The 18,057-nt window shown below is 42.8% G+C and overlaps 1 protein-coding gene across 1 annotated transcript in view; it reads right to left on the reverse strand.

Moving 5' to 3' along the window:
• The window catches only part of LOC141092472 (probable cation-transporting ATPase 13A5), a 318,264-nt gene that overhangs the window by 145,985 nt on the left and 154,222 nt on the right, over nucleotides 1–18,057 (reverse strand). Inside the window, exons 16-18 of the mRNA XM_073578636.1 lie at nucleotides 3,944–4,100; nucleotides 3,724–3,841; nucleotides 2,215–2,339 (exon numbers count right to left, since the gene is read on the reverse strand). Coding sequence (XP_073434737.1) covers nucleotides 2,215–2,339; nucleotides 3,724–3,841; nucleotides 3,944–4,100 — 400 coding nt within the window. The remainder of the gene's footprint in view (nucleotides 1–2,214; nucleotides 2,340–3,723; nucleotides 3,842–3,943; nucleotides 4,101–18,057) is intronic.

Raw genomic sequence — 18,057 nt, forward strand, 5'->3', positions numbered from 1 at the left:
ATGCAGGTTGCATGCATGTGGTATGTATGTAGTATATATGTTGCATGTGGTATATATGTAGTATATATGTATGCTGCATGCATGTAGTATGTATGTGGTATATATGTAGTATGCATGTTGCATGCATGTAGTATATATGTAGTATATATGTATGTTGCATACATGTGGTATATATGTAGTATGCATGGAGTATATATGTGGTATATATGTAGTATGCATGTTGCATGCATGTATTATATATGTTTTATGTATGTATATTGCATGCATGTAGTATGTATGTTGCATGTATGTAGTATGTATGTAGTATGTATGTTGCATGTATGTAGTATGTAGCATGTATGTAGTATGTATGTTGCATATATGTAGTATGTAGCATGTATGTAGCATGTATGTTGTATGTATGTAGTATGTAGCATGTATTATGTATGTAGTATGTATGTTGCATGTATGTTGCATGTATGTAGTATTTATGTTGCATGTATGTAGCATGTATGTAGTATGTATGTATCATGTATGTAGTATATACAGTATGTAGTATGTATGTAGCATGTAGTAGGTATGTAGTATGTTTTTTTTTACATTCAACACATTAGCCGGATGATGGGACTACTACTGTCCCATCATTGGCTAATGTGTCAATCACCGTCATGGTAGCAGGCATTGCCCGATGGGACTTGTTTTTGCATCACCACATTTTGAGACCTATAATTTTTCTGTATTTTGACCCACAGAGTCATGTGAGGTCTTATTTTTTTGGGGACGAGTTGTCATTTTTTGGTACTATTTTTGGGCTCGTTACATTTTTTGATCGCTTTTTATTACAATTTTTGGGATGCAGAATGAACAAAAACCAGCATTTCAAGAATTTCTTTTGGGGGGTGCGTTTACACTGTTCTGCGTGCGGTAAAATTGATAAGGCGGTTTTATTCTTCGGGTCAGTACGGTTACAGCGATACCTCATTTATGTCTTTTTTATGTTTTGGTGCTTTTATGCAATAAAAACAATTTTATATAAAAAATAATTTTTGCATCGCTTTATTCTGTGAGCTATAACTTTTTTATCTTTTCACTTATGATGCTGTTTTGTGGCTCGTTTTTTGTGGGACAAGATGACGTTTTCAGCGGTACCATAGATATTTATATGCGTCTTTTTGATCGCGCGTTATTGCACTTTTTGTTCGGCAGTATGATAATAAATCATTATTTTTTGCTTCGATTTTTATTTTTTAAGGGGTTCGCTAAAGGGGCTGACTAATGGGACAGTTTTATAGGGCGGGTTGTTACGGACACGGTGATACCAAATATGTGCACTTTTATTGTTTTTTTTTATTTCCAAAAAATGAATTTATTAGGGAATATTTTTTTTTAATTTATTTAGCGATTTTTAAAAAAAATATTTTTACCCTTTTTTTTTAAACTTCATTACATTGTCCCAGGGGGGACATAGCTGTCATGTGACAGATCGCTGATCTGTCACATCACAAATCACTGTGACAGATCAGCGATTTTTTGTCACTGATTTTACCCCACACACATTAAAAATATATATTAAGACTAGAGATGGGCGCACCAGAGCAGCAAAGTTCAGCGTACATACCAAACACGGACTTCACCAGGAAGTCCATATTATTGTTCAGGTTCGGTCACATCGGGTGTTTGTCATGCTATCATGTGCAGGGCAGCGTGGAAAACACCACTTCTGATTGGCGGTTATACTGTTATTAGCGGCAGCAGGCATTGGCTGATGGGAGCAATAGTCCCATTAGCTAACACCAATGACCAGAGATAAACTTTATACATCCAATCACAGCTGCATTCTCACGCTATCTTTTGACAGCATGAGAACCGCATCTGTCTGAATGGCGGTGATGATTTTACCGCCGATGAGAAGCAGTGTTTACTGTTCTGTCATGCACATGACAGCATGGCAAACACTGGATGTTCAGGCCCCCATTCATTTTTTTGGGTTTGGGTCTGGGTATTGTTCTGGTACACCACCCATGAACTTTTTGTAACTGTTTGTCTGAACCAGCCGGACCCAAACATCCAGGTATTTGCTCATCTCTAATTATATCTGTTTCTACTATGAAACGTAGAATATTTCGTTATTTATAACTTTTAATCTGTCTGAATGTACAGTAGCACCAGTAACTAAGGAATGACCCAAAAGCTGCTTCCTGAATGTAATAATAATTAAATGAAAATAAAAGATACCTGTGACCATGACAGTCCTAATATTGGCTTCACTGAGTTCCTGTAGTACTGAGCTGGTTTCTGGTTTAAGTTGATTTTCAAGGATCAGTAGGCCAAGAAATGTAAGGTCACGCTCCACTAATTCCCTTTTAAGATAAAATATTTTCATTAAATCAGCAGTAAAATTGTGTCCTTCATCTAGAAGTCATTATCTTTTATTCTTACTTGTCCAGTATTTAGCTTCCTCTGTCACTTCTTCTACCCTTCTTGGGTAGTACTTGAGTGGCAATTACTTTCTTGTAACTGAAAGGAATCTGACAGCTGATACATGCTGCCGATCCATGGGCAGCATGAATTAGAAACTGGCTGTATGATTTCAGTTAGATATGTTTGACTCTGAAACACAGCAATGTTTTAGAGAAAAACATACTTTAAAAGTTGCCGGGGACAAAACTGCACAGGAGACTAGTCAGTGAAAAGCGGACCCTTGGCAGCTTCTCCCACTGACTATCCTGGAGAAACAGGTTTCTCTGTATAAATCCAGGCAGAGAGAGACCTGTCACTCAAGGAGAGTTTGCAGGAAGAAGCTACCAGTGTCTGATACATGCTGCTCATGGATCTGGCAGCATGTATTATCTGTCAGGTTCCCTTTAAACACTACTTCTTTACAAGAAGCAGATTTATTAATGAGTGCTTCCAGTTTAGTTTCAACTGTTTAGTGATATTTTGGGCAGTCTAATATCTCTTCTCTTAACACATATGCAGCCTTTCAAAATGTTACCTTTATATCACAGGGAACGTGTACAGAAAATAAAGACATTTCAGAGTAAACACATAATTCAACAGATATCAAGAGGACTGAGTGCCCTGCTCACAAGATTACAATCTATGAGGAAATAGGGAGGCACTAAAGGTAAAAAAAAAAAGTGCTGTATTGTATGGTCTAGCCATCAACATAATAAATGGGGCACTCAAATAACGCTGAATAAACCAGTCACCAGCAAATATTTGTATATGTTCAGACACAAGGTTTTTTTTGGTGTTTGAAGGGTGTATATACAGATTCTATAAGGGGCCACATTTGGAAGAAAATTTTGGAAGGGCAAAAATGGAACAGTTACATGTGGCACCAGGCGATAAGCCAGTCTAATTAAATGCCTATTGCCTCACCTCAAAACGATATGCAAAGTTGCATTAAATATTATGACTTGTTTTCAAAGTGGGCCGAGATGGGGAGTAACCAGTGTGGGACAGGGAATGGCTGTGCTCACCTGACAAATTCATGAAAAATGGCAGCATATATTGCACCAGGAATATTTCTTCAGTTTCTGACTGGAAAAACATTTCTGGTGAGGTATATGGAAGCGCATGCCATTGAAAAGATATGCAAAATTCATTAAGTGACATGTACCTCTTAATATATTCATTATGTCTTATTCCTGCAAATCCCTTATTAAAACTGGCATACAAAACTCCTGTCTTAATAAATCATGGCATTAATTCTGAAGCATATATAAAAGTTATTGTTACCTGTCTGTGTCAAAAGACTTTGGCAGATCTTCTTTTTGCAATGACCGACAAGCTAGCCCAATTACTCGGAAGCCTTGTACTGTGCAGTCATCAAGTTTCTCAGAGAAGTTGTCTGGAACTATAAAGAAATGACAAAAATTACTTAAAATCAAAATTATCTATAGCCATATAGAATGTAGCAAAATACTCCATAACTTTACTACACATACTTTATAGTTACCTGTTTCTGGTTTGCAAAAGCACACAACCATTTCAGGTGCCCCTTTCATGAACACTGTCATATTACTCTCTCCAATAATCTGGGTAATGACAGACATGCGCTGTAAAGTGGAGGAGAACGGGAACTGGTGTAGGATAAGAATTCCTTCCACTGGAGCCTACTTGATGCAGATAAGAATTTAAGAAATTGTTATTAATGAACAAGAATTGAATTATCCTGTATTGCTTTATAGCAAATGCAATATCTAAAATACTGTTTATAACTAGTGATGAGCGAATTTGTTGGAAAAACGATTGCCAAACATAGAATTGGCACGAATATGGCACATTCGGATTCATGATTGGATACATGAGAAATTTTTTTTTTTAAAGCTGAAAAAAATTGGTATCTTTTGGTAAAAAGTGCATGAAAATATTTGTGTTGCCACTAAAGCATTTGAGCACTTTGGCTAGGATAATGGTGATGTATGATGAGCATGGGGCACATCTTTGATGAGGGTAGGGGGCTGGCAGAGCTCAACGGAGCGGCGTGCTTGTAACCTTTTTTTTTTAAACCTAACTTTATGTGTGCGCATTGCGGCTAGCCAATCAGGGCATAAGGAACATCCACGACGTCCTGACTCCAGATAAGTGAATATTTCAATGCTCATTTTGGATTACGAAAGCCGAATTTGCAATATTCACAGATTTATTCGTTGAATACTTGCTGAACATAGCCGAACGCCATTCAAGTCAATGGAAGGCAAAAGCAAATGCATGCACACCACCTTCTAATGGCCCCAAAAGCTTCAAAAACACATCAAATGAGGAACAGACACGAGGAAAGTGGCCTCAATTCTCCCAGAGTACAAGTTGTAGCATGGCATGGCAGCAATCAGCCATGCATAATGCATCGTGGTCTGGGCCAGCATTTACAGCTTTCAACTGAATGTCAAAGTAAGATGAGGTGGGTGAGGGATCGGTTTAGGCCTGCTGTGCTGGGAGCCCTGATACCACATACAAAAGCTCAGCCTGCTTTCATGCTGAGCCACAATTGGGTTGCACAAATATCAGTTTCATAGACTACTATTGTCAGAAAAATCTAAGGATAGTAGTAACTTGGGTAGTTGACTCCAATGAAGTGGAGGCCTGACATTCTCAAAGGACTAATACTACAGCCAAGATGCATGAAGGAGACCCAACCAGGAGTCTACGTATTTACAAAAATTAGTGGCAGACATGAACAAAGTGGCATCAATTTCAACATAGTATAAATCGTATAATATTACAAATATTATTGTCAGACACCACCAAGGTGGCTTCAATTTCACCACAGTAGAATAGTGTAATAGGGACTTACAGGTCTTCCACTACACCCCAACTCAGCAGATGGACACACAACCAGGAGTGTTCACATTGAGGGTCCTGTTCCATTTTTTGTTTTGCCCATTCTGCAAATTCAGCGCACTGATCTGGCATCAGTCGAACATACCTTCATCAGATAATAGCTACTCACAAATGGCACCCTTACAAAATCCAGCTGCTGCAGCATCTCAATGAGGATGACCCAGATCAGCTCTCTGAATTTGCAGAATGGGTGTGAAGAAACTAGATTGTATCTTAATTTCCCAGACAACCATGTTTTTGTAAACCCACAAGAATTGATTTTTTATCTGTACTGTATATTGGCTTGTGGATTTAAGTGTTTATGTCTGGTGGGTCAATAAGGCAGACTTTCATACCATTTAACATACACACTCTGTAATAGTGTCTTGTACATAGTGTGTGCTTATCTGTGTTTATTGTGAGCTGATATGCTAATTGTGTATTGCATTCTATAACCAGTTTGTTGACGTCGAAGGTAGATAGGTAAAGGCTGTGAGGGTGTACTGAAGGACACTGTGTAATTCTAAAAATAGCTTACTTGCCTGGGGTATAAAAGACCCCGAGATGGAGAGACCAGATATCATCTCATCTCATCACACAGAGAGCTACCAGTCTGCACAACACTCAACAGACGAGAGAGAGGACCGCAGCCAATTCATCATGGCACCATCACGAGGGACCTATGATTCTAAGGGAAGCAACCTATGACTGATCAGCTCCGGTTGGAAGGACATAGATCTGATCCATTGACCATCTCTGAACCATGGATATGTTTGGAGAAAGCAAGGTTTTGGGACCCGCTGGTCACCTGGTTCCATGGGGATGGTCGGATAAGCCAAGTGGTGACTCTCGTGTCAACTGGCTTTGGACCTTGTATGGACAGTATGGACTGTCACCTCCCTACGCTTGTTGTTATCTCTTCTCTGTGTGTATATCACAGGTGGAATAGCGATCCTGGGAGCTGTGACGTTGTGTCAACTGGCTTTGGACCTTGTACGGACTCTATGGACTGTTCTCGGTCATCTCCCTACGCTTGTCAATATGTCTTCTCTGTGTGTATATCACAGGTGGAATATCGACCCTGGGAGCTCTGAAGTGACATCTACCGTCATCCAGGCGAGTCAGCGGAAGGGTTAGGCCCTGTAATGTGCACCATGTTGGGGGTAATTGCTGGGATTGTTCTGTTTGCTATTGGGTGTTGTAGTTCAATAAAGTATTGCCACACTGTTTCACCCTAACCCTGTGTTGTCTGTGTAGTATGTTGCCCACGGGGAGATAGAGCGGGCGTTCAGTGGTATGATCCCTGGTCCATGCAGTCTTGCTAAAGGCAGCCGGGCCAGCAGATGAGAGCACCCAGTGACCCCATTTCTCCACATTGGGCAAAACAAAAATTGGAACAGGATCGTTAGTTTACACAAATTGCACACACATCAGTTACATACAGTACTATTGGAAGAAAAATGTAAGGAAAGCTACACAGGATGTTGACAGTTCAATTGACCAACAATAGAACCTTTTATAATGACATATAAGTAGTTAGCCATGGGCCATGCATGAGATATCAGGGTGTAGGCTAGCAATTACAGCTTTGATTTTAAGTTTCAATAAGGACCTGATGGTTAAGGGAGCGGTGTAAGCCTTCTTAGCTGGTAGCCTTGATACCTCATGCAACACCTCCAATTTTTTTTCTAGCCACACTCACCAGGCACAAACATCAGTTTCATACCATATTATTGGTAGAAAAATGTAATGAAATTAATACAGGTAGTTGAGTGAAAGTAAATGCTGGCCTGCTTGGGAGCCCTACTTCTTTAGGCAGCACACATAAAGGAGACCAAACTTAAATTCTCCACATTTAAAAAAATTATTGTCACACACCACTAAAGTGTCATCAATTTCCACAGAGTAGAAATAGAATTTTTGGCCCTATGACACCTTTTATATTACTGGCTGCCTGGCAAGACAAAATCTCCGAGGCGTGACAGACAAGCTCAGGCCACTCTTCCATTCTTGAAGACCAAAATGCAAAAGGGTCCAAACTCCCCCTGATGGCATTGAAATTGAGCTCCAGATCATCCTCCTTCATAATCCTCTCCAGTCATTCACAACGTGCCAGACTTGTACTCTGCTGGTGCACGGGCTGGTCAAAAAATGCGTGAAACGACTCACAGAAATTGCTTATGCCACTAACATTGCTGCTGCTGCTAATGTTTTCGCAATGGTGCCTTGTCATTCCCGGGGTTGGACATCTAGAAATAGGATGCCCACTATGTGCCTTACTGGTGTCTTGGTTAAATCCACTCTTAAGATTATCTACAACTGTTTTTTAATACTCCAGCATGCATGCATCCCTTCCAGGGGGTAGGATGTGACTAAATTTACTCTAGTACCATGGATCTAACAGTGACAAACTAGTAGTCAGCACTATTTCTAACCCTAAGAATATGGGCATCATGTTGAACATAGTAAAAACATAAAACTGGAGCTTGGTTCAAGTTGGTATGCATGCAACACATAAATGCATGTTACCTTTGGCCATAAAGTATTCAAATCTACAAGAAGAAAAATGATTATAAACCCTGCTGTAACTAAACAAGTAAAAAGCAAAATTACATTTAAATAACACAGCGTTCTTAGTAACAATGTTTTTGAACAAAAACAGCATAAAAGTCATCCCACTGTCAGCAAGGTGACCCTGATCGGGATGGTCCTACGCTGTCTAATATTAAAAACTTTACCATGTGTCATAGTTGACCTCAGTGTGTGAATAAGAACAGACAAAGGACCGGGTTCCCACCTGTGGACACTAGTCTGGGTATTCAATTTTCTTCTGGTAGGTTTTGTATGTTGAAGATAGTACAGCAAGAAGGCGTTCATGTGTCGGGCGCTTCCATGAGGTCCAAGTCCATGCTGTAAGTGGAGAGGCAACACTCAAGGCTGCTTCCTCCACCTCCTCCCGCCAACCACAGACAACAGAAAGGGTATCATTATCCTCTTCACCTCTGACGGTTGCCCGTCCATCACCTCTTCCTTCTCATCCTTCCCAATATGTTCCTTGGCTCCTGCACCTTTACTAACAGTTTGTCTGATATCATGAGTCCAACTTGATCACTGCAAACCACCCTCACATTTCACCTGCCTGTAAAACGACAGTCTGGCACTTAGAGATATTGTTATCCCTTCCACATCCTCCTCTGTTTCCACCTTTTCTTCTGGGACCACTATGTCCTCAAGAAGACTACGCAAAGTGTGCTGAAGCATGTAGATGACCTGAATAGTTATTGTGATGATGTCATCGTCGTTGCTGCCACAGTCACTGCAACATGTTCAGATTCAAATTTCATTGTGCTGGAGCATCACAAATCAGACGGCTAACCGGTAGACTGAAAGTCCTCTGTAGCAATGTAAGTCAATGACCTGTGGGGCGTGTTCGGTGGAAGTGAGCACACAATAACCGTGCATTCTGCAGCAGTACATCCATGCCGGGATAGTGGCGGAGAACTTGCTGTACAACCAGGATGAGGATGGCACCTGTGTAAGTTTGCCATCGAGTTTTGCACCATTATCGCACATGGCCTTCCATGGCTCCAGGTTCAGTGAAGACAACAATTTCTCTAACTCGGCCTGCATAGCTGTCCACAACTCTTGAGATGTGTGACTGCGATCTCCAAGGCATATTAATTTGAATACTGCCTGATTACGGTGAGCCATGGCGATACAGAATGGAACTGATGGCGATTCTATCTGCACTGTTGGAATGCGTGTCTGATTAAGGGAGAGGTTGAGGTCACAGGTGGAGGCCCTGGAGGAGGTGGCAGCAGAAGCAGTGAATGAACTGTTAGAAACAAAGGTTTGGCCGCATGCCTTAGGGATTCAAAGACTTGTGGAGCAGCCCCTTGACTGCCCGCCCCAAACAGCAACCAAACTCACCCTGTGCTTAGTCAGCAAGCTGTAACACCCTTGCCCATGCTTGCTCATCCAGATGTCAGTGGTGAAATGCACCCTGGCAGACATAGAATTTCCAGGGAACAGGTGATGCTGTCTGCGACATGCTGGCATAGCACAGGCATGGCTTTCTTAGAAAAGTAATGGCAACTGGACAATTGGTCCTGGGGGACTGCGACAGCCATCAGCTTTTGGAAACTGTCTGTATCCACCAGGGGGAAATGGAGAATTTCTGTGGCCAACATATTGGAGATGGTGGAGTTCAAGCTCTTAGCTCTTTTATGTGACCCCAACTGCAGGACCGAGGGCTGGCTGCTTTTCTGAGAGAGGGTGGAATAGGATGAACAGGACAAACTGCTGGACTGTGAGTCAGGTGCAAACATGCTAATTATGCAAATTGTCTCTGTGAGTCAGGTGCAGACACGTTATGGTGAATTGAGAAAGATATCTTATGCTAGGTGAAATAAAAACAGCAGAGCAGGCATCTCCACTTCCATAACAGCTGACAGACTCTCACTTATCCTGATGGTAGCAGGTAAACAAGTGTATTTTCCGCTCCTGGAGACATGTGTGAGTACATTTGGCATGTTGACAGAGGAGGAAGAAACAGTAGATGTGGTTGATGAGACAGACAGTGGTTACGGAGGCCCTCTAGTCGGCATTTTAGCGCATTGAGATTCCCAGGCTAATGCATGTTGATCATGCATGTGCCAGTTCATAAATGTAGTTGCCAAATTATTGCAAATTTTGCCTCTACTGAGTTTTTGTTTTTTTAAATTTGGCAGATAATGTGAGTTGGATCATTCTTTGTGGTCTCAAAAAAGGCCAGGCTAGGCAACCCTTGCTGTCCCTGTGAAATACACACTCACAACTTGCTGGCCACAGCCAGAGATCTGACTGAAGATGTAGTGTTTGTCATGGTTGCATTAATCTGTATCTTTGTGGAAAGTGGCAACGTAACCTCCTCATTTTCCTCCCCCACCACCACCTCTGCTGAGATACTGAGTTGCACATCTTTGCGTTCACATCAAGTGGGATGTACAACCTCATCATCATCCTCATTGTTCTCTCAATCCTTACCCTGAGAATCACCCTCCTCATGTCTTGACACAACAGTACAGTCCACATGTGCCTCTAGTATCTGAGACTCATCAGGATCACCTCCACCCCCCCGGTGGTTAACGTCTGACAGCTCACCAGCGATGATGTAGCGACTCACCAGCGATCCTGACACGTTGATATAGTTGTCGGGATTGCTGGTGAGTCGTTATGTGTGACGGGGCCTTAAGTCACTTGTCACTAAAAGAACAATCACTTTTTATTTTCTTAGATAGTTTGTTATCTTGATAGCTATCCTACTATCCTGATAGTTATCCTAAGCAACACTGTTATACCTAATGATTTGAAGGAGAAATGCGTCCTTCTGATTTCTCACTGCAACACCTGCAGCACAGTTTTATCTCAAACTATTTGATTCTTGCATTAGTCCTCCTGACTGAACACCAATATGAGGGCAAATGATTTTTAAATGGTAATGTGGCATTCTTATTTCACACTGCAACACAGTTTTATCATAAATGATTTGGATTAGCAAATTGGGCCTTCTGACTGAACATGTTTTACCAAAAATTAAATTTGAGCCAAGTAAATTTGCTGAAAATTGCTGATAGTTTAGTTGGTTGAAGCATGCAACTTATTTTAATGAGTTTAACAGTAATATTGTTATGGAAATATATATGTATACGTATTTCATCTAGATCTCACTTGCCTGCTATAGGCTATATACTGCTATATACTCATATACACTCTAAAGTATATATTTCTATATGCGCACTTAGAGATATAATCACAGCTGTCCTGAACTTTGTAATCAGTTGCTAAAGATGACCTAACCCCATGAAGCCAGAGCATTGTCTTATGACTTTTGTCCCAGACATACAGAAGAGGAAGTTAAGCCAGATGGTCCAAGCCGATAATGGAGTCTTGCTGACATTGTAAGACAAGGGTCAGTATATCTTCTGATGCTTAAGTCACCTTAGGTCGGACACCCATATATGTTCATGTATTTAAACTGACCAATTAGATAAGAAGTTCAGCCTTTATGTTAATGAGTAACCACTCCTTTGTACGAACTGATAAAAAAACATGTATATTTCAATAAACCAGCAGAGTTTTGCTGGAAAGGATTGCTGCTAACTAGGTTTGGCGTCTTTCTTTCCTTGAGCGCTCAATAAGACTCTGTCTAATCAGGACAGGCCACAGCACGCACAAGGGTATATCTACCTAATCAAAAATCAATCTATGACAAGTGGTGCCCAACGCGGGGCATGGACGAAAACGCACGGGGATCCTGCTGACCGGAGAGGACAGAGGTGCCGGCCAAGGCCTTGGCTCATGGGAACGGAGATTTGCACAACTCCATAAGTAAGGTAAGAAAATCTAGTTATCTTACCTGAATGTTCCCTGTGCCCAGTCCGGGTCAGCAACTCTAGCCGGTCAGTGTGGTCACCAAACCCAGGTAGTGTAAAAAAGTCCACGCTCTTATCCAAACCCTGGGATGAGCAAAGTGTCTGCTGTGGTCCTGTGTGTGTCTAGATCCGGGTGAGAGTTGGTGGAAACACGGTGACTGATTTGTGCTTGTGGTTGCTGAGAAACCGATGGCAAGACATTGAATCTCTCTGACTAAGTTAAATCACGTCCCCGCACCACGTGGAGGTTTTGACTTAGACGGGATATCACAGGTGAATTCCTCTGAAAAAGCTGTCATGGTCCCCGCACACATACACAGAGGTGTCAGCTTCAAGGAGGTAACACATGCGAATCCCTCGGCTGTCACGGCTCCCGCACACATGCGGATGCTGGCAGACTGGAGAGATATCACAGACTGATCACTGGAGAGATTACCACGGTCCCTGGGTGCACACGGAGGGGTGATAATCTAGTGGGATATCACGGCTCCCGTCTCCCACGACGGAAGGTGATACATCCCGGTGCTAACCAAAGCGCCACGGGTGATTGGCAGTTATCGGTTGTCAGCAGCTGTTTGACATAAGAGTCACAAAACAAGGGCTTCATTCTCTCCCCCGGACATCTATACAGTTGTGGCCAAAAGTATTGACACCCCTGTAATTCTGTCAGATAATACTCAGTTTCTTCCTGAAAATTATTGCAAACACAAATTCTTTGGTATTATTATCTTCATTTAATTTGTCTAAAATGAAAAAACACAAAAAGAATTGTCCTAAAGCCAAATTGGATATAATTCCACACCAAACATAAAAAAGAGGGTGGACAAAAGTATTGGCACTGTTCGAAAAATCATGTGGTGCTTCTCTAATTTGTGTAATTAACAGCACCTGTAACTTACCTGTGGCACCTAACAGGTGTTGGCAATAACTAAATCACACTTGCAGCCAGTTGACATGGATTAAAGTTGACTCAACCTCTGTCCTTTGTCCTTGTGTGTACCACATTAAGCATGGAGAAAAGAAAGAAGACCAAAGAACTGTCTGAGGACTTGAGAAACCAAATTGTAAGGAAGCATGAGCAATCTCAAGGCTACAAGTCCATCTCCAAAGACCTGAATGTTCCTGTGTCTACCGTGCGCAGTGTCATCATGAAGTTTAATGCCCATGGCACTGTGGCTAACCTCCCTAGATGTGGACGGAAAAGAAAAATTGACAAGAGATTTCAACCCAAGATTGTGCGGATGTTGGATAAAGAGCCTCGACTAACATCCAAACAAGTTCAAGCTGCCCTGCAGTCCGAGGGTACAACAGTGTCAACCCATACTATCTGTTGGCTTCTGAATGAAAAGGGACTGTATGGTAGGAGACCCAGGAAGACCCCACTTCTTACCCCGAGACATAAAAAAGCCAGGCTGGAATTTGCCAAAACTTACCTGAAAAAGTCTAAAACGTTTTGGAAGAATGTTCTCTGGTCAGATGAGACAAAAGTAGAGCTTTTTGGGCAAAGGCATTAACATAGAGTTTACAGGAGAAAAAAAGAGGCATTCAAAGAAAAAAACACGGTCCTTACAGTCAAACATGGCGGAGGTTCCCTGATGTTTTGGGGTTGCTTTGCTGCCTCTGGCACTGGACTGCTTGACCGTGTGCATGGCAGTATGAAGTCTGAAGACTACCAACAAATTTTGCAGCATAATGTAGGGCCCTGTGTGAGAAAGCTGGGTCTCCCTCAGAGGTCATGGGTCTTCCAGCAGGACAATGACCCAAAACACACTTCAAAAAGCACTATAAAATGGTTTGAGAGAAAGCACTGGAGACTTCTAAGGTGGCCAACAATGAGTCCAGACCTGAATCCCATAGAACACCTGTGGGGAGATCTAAAAATGGCAGTTTGGAGAAGGCCCCCTTCAAATATCAGGGACCTGGAGCAGTTTGCCAAAGACGAATGGTCTAAAATTTCAGCATAGCATTGTAAGAAACTCATTGATGGTTACTGGAAGCGGTTGGTCGCAGTTATTTTGGCTAAAGGTTGTGCAACCAAGTATTAGGCTGAAGGTGCCAATACTTTTGTCTGGCCCATTTTGGGAGTTTTGTGTGAAATGATCAATGTTTTGCTTTTTGCTTTTTTTTTTTTATTTAAGACAAATTAAATGAAGATAATAATACCAAAGAATTTGTGTTTGCAATCATTTTCAGGAAGAAACTGAGTATTATCTCACAGAATTGCAGGGGTGTCAATACTTTTGTTCACAACTTTATGTGCATCAACCTATTTTTTTCACTGCAGTTTTCCACAAACATCAGGAGCAGAAAAAGTTTTTTTCTTCCTTCTTGTACACTTCCTCTTTCTATGCCTGCAGGGTGTGCCCCTGATATATACTTTTCATATTGTTATATTTTGTACTCTGCTTTTCCCTATTTTATGTTTTATCTTGCATTTTTGGTGGAGATTTTTATTCTTGTTACTGTAGTGTGAGAATTTTCAGGAAAGCTGGGTCTTTTGATTTTTTTTTCTCTTCCATTGTTCTCAGAAGATTTACTGAAAGACACAGGCAGAAAAAGGGAAGTGTGTGTTGTGCATTTCTGCATTAACCCTTTTATTGTTGGAAGTTGTACTGATTTTTAGATTTTTATTTACTTTTTGGAGTGTTTTCCCAAGGTTTACCAACTTCTTTATTGTACCTTTTGTTTTTCTTTCTTTTTTCCCTCCATTTTCCCTGAATTTATGGGCTTTTTTTATTTTTCTGAGTGGTTCTTTTAAAGTTTATATACTTTTTGATTTTATCAACTTTTTTGGTTTTCACAGTTTTTGTTAAAAAGAAAATTTTTACCTGCATTTGGTATTTCTGTTTTCTCTTGTCAATTTTTGGTTTTCCATTTTGTTTCCACTACTTTTGAAGTTTTTTTACTAAATATTTTGGCTTTGTTTTTTCCTTCCTTTTTTAAGAAAAAAAAGGGTTGCAAAGTTTTTAACGTTTTGATCATTTTTTTCAGTTTTTAAAACAGACATAGTATGTGGTTTTTGCAAGAACAGTTTTTTCTTTAAACTGTAGCATGACATAATGTATTGAAAGGAAAAAGGGAAGCAGCTAGTAATTGCCGTCTGCATTTCTTAAAGTGACAGAGGATTTTACAGCGTAGAAGGTGCTAACAGATAGTGTGAACGGGAAAGGATTATTTTTTTCTTTACATGTAGAAAAAGTGTTTTCAACGGCATTCTAATTTGTGCCGTTTGAGAAGGACCACAGGTCTAAGAATGCCTTCTGTGACGACAGAAAAGGGGAAGCAGTCCGCTCCCCCCACCATTTTCTCTCTCTCTCCCCTCTTCCCTCCTCCCATCCCTCTCACCTCTCTCCTCCCTCTATCTCCGCTATTCTCACTCCTACCTCCCCTCTCTCATCAATTTCTCCTCCTATACCTCATCCTCCCTCACCATCTCTCTCTCTCCCTCCTCTATCTTCTTCATCTCCGCCTATCTCTCCCCTTCTCTCTCTCTCATCTCTCCTCCCTCTCCACCTTCCTCACCAATGCCCATCTCTCTTTCTTTCTCCTCCCCCTCATCTTCACTCTCCCCCCCTTTTTTGTCTCCTCCCCACTCTCATCCACTATCTCTCACTTCTTCTCCTGTTCCCAATCTTTCCTCCACCCTTCCCTGCTTCTCTCGCTCTTATTCCCCCCCACCTCTCCGTTCATCAGCTGGCCCAGTGCCAGATCCAGACAATGGGGTGTCCCCATTTCCACAGGGTACCCTCTCTAAAGAGACAGCTATGACACCGGGAGAGGAAAGTGAATCACTCCCCACACATAACAACACAGCTGCCCTCCTGATACAACAGCTAGCAGAAGGGAGGTGTGTGTCATCAGAGACTGCACCTTCTAAGTCTGACACGGAGCTGCAGTCTCATAAGGGGGAGTACTACCCACACACAATGGCACAGTTTCTCCTCTGATGAATATAAAGAGGAGCTAATGCTGCATAGTACTAAGAGAAACTCACAGACACCAAGAAGGCAGGGGCAGATAGAGCAAGAACTCTTACACTATGTGCCCTTCACCCCTAGTCAGGTGCTCAGTATTCTAAAAAATCTGCCAGACCCAGATATTGACCCCATGTCATTTTACCGAAGAATGCATCAGAGCCAACAGACATATGCTGCAACCTGGAGTGATCTCTGGTCCATAATGGAGATAAAAGCAGGTGAAACACTCTGGCTAATCATGAAGGAACACTTCAAGCTTCCACCAGAATTAGATGTGCATTCCTGGGAATCAGGATCAAAGCTAATTGAACAGCTCAGAGAGTGGGCAAAAGCCAGACAAGCACTCAGCCTGCATAACATGAGCCAAGCCGAGACAGAGTCTGTAGACGAGTTTCATGGCAGAGTGAGGCAAGTTTTCCAAATTTTAGGCTTCACTATTCATGATCAGATACACGGACAAATGTTGGCACAGGCCATTGTGCATGGACTAAGAGAACCAATCAAGAAACTACTGATAGTGGCCAGGCCTGAGTACAGGACAATAGCAGTAGATGTCCTGCTCACAGTATCCAGAAGAATTGAGTTCCTCCTAGGAATGCGGAGGACAGGCCCTCCTGTGGTGGCCGCTGACGTGGAGGAGCAACTATCACACAGAGTTAGGAGAGCTGGCAGGTGTTTCAACTGTGGCAACTTTGGCCATTTACGGAACCAGTGCACAGGTCATCCCGCAGAGGAATAGGCCAAGACAGAAACACAGAAGACAATGAAGAACCCTGTCCATAGGACAGAGGCAAACCAGATCCGCCAGACCTCACGCCCCTGACATGTGAACCCCATCAGCGGACCCAATACCTCAAATCACTGTGGGCTGTCATATCTTTCCTTGTGGACACTGGTGCAGTCAGAAGTGAAAATCCCCGACTCCACCAGTCTATCAGAGCACTCTGTGTCTTGTATGGGGATTAAAGGTCAAGACAGATGTTCCCCAGCTTGCAAGCCCCTGAGCATGTGGACACAACCAGGACACTCCATCCTGTTACAGTTTATGGTGGAGACCTGCCCACCACACCTGATGAGAGCAGACCTACTGCAGGAACTGAAGGTGACCAAAGTGTCCCATGAAAATGTGACCTTGACCTCTTCTCCACCCCAGACCCAAGAAGAATCAATCATGCCCATGCTGGTGGTCCTACAAGAGCCTCACTCGAACAACCGGTGCAAGCCTACCCAAGGAGATGCCGGACATAGCACCCGGAAGCCTATGGTCCAAGGGAGACTACAAGTTGCGCCAGTGCGGGTGTCACTCAAGTCTGGAACCCCGGACGCTCAGAAGGCCCAGCATCCGCTGCTCATCACCCAGAGCCAAACTGCCTCTGACCAACTGGAGGTCTAAGAGGAACTGCTGTTCAAGAAACGGCCTAAGAACTTTGGCATACACCAGGAAAACTCTCAACCCAGAGAGACCACACCGGATTCGTGAAATGGCTGCACTGCTTCCGGCTCCAGCGCCAGAGGATCATCTTGGACAAGATTCTGAAGGTGCTCCCTGAAGTTAATCCAGGCCCTGGACCAGAAGACAACCACTCAGCTCCTCAAATTGGTTAACAAGATGCTGACCTGAGATCGAGCTGAGTGAAAGGAACTGCTGCTGGCTGGTAAAGAAGACGCCCCAGCAAAAAGACCCCCTGTGAGAGCAAGAAAGCTCTGCTGGATGCCATCTCTGATGAAGAGGACCCCAGCGAATGGCTTGTTTTCCTGCCGGCCCTGTGCCAGAAGATGGGAGTCACTCACGGCACTGTGAAGAGCAAGGCCAGATTGAGCCGCCTCACCCACGGGAATCATCATGCAGTCCCAGCTTTTCTCAATCAAGAGGAAGACTGTGAAAGGAGAACTAGACTGGATTGAATGGTGCATAACCTGAGGGCTGTGAGCGAAGCAACCGTGTTTGAAACCTCAGTTGTGCCAGATCTGCACACTCTGCTGACAAACATGCCAGCCACAGCAACGGTGCTCATGGCAGTGGATCTGCCCAAAGCTCCCCTCAATGTTCCCTCTCACCAGGATGACTAGTTACTGAGAACGCACAAGGGGGGTGCAAAACAAATGGACAGTGATGCCCAAGAGGGCCTGGAACAGCCTTTCACAGCTCACCAGAGCATTGTCCTCCATCCCTGTCGACTGGATTGCGGAGCATGCAGAAGTCATCGACACCGCTACCTGCACCGCGCTTTCCATGTCTCCACTACTCTGCCTGGCAGAGCAGCAACGTAAGTTCTGCGAAACAGAGTCCAGTGGTGTCAAAAAGCAAGTTCCTGAAGACACCGTATCGCCCACTAGACGAAACACTTGACAGATGACCG

The sequence above is a fragment of the Dendrobates tinctorius genome, unplaced genomic scaffold, assembly GCF_039654945.1.
Source record: "Dendrobates tinctorius isolate UK_male_01 unplaced genomic scaffold, ASM3965494v1 ptg000060l, whole genome shotgun sequence".
Taxonomy (NCBI): Eukaryota; Metazoa; Chordata; class Amphibia; order Anura; family Dendrobatidae; genus Dendrobates; species Dendrobates tinctorius.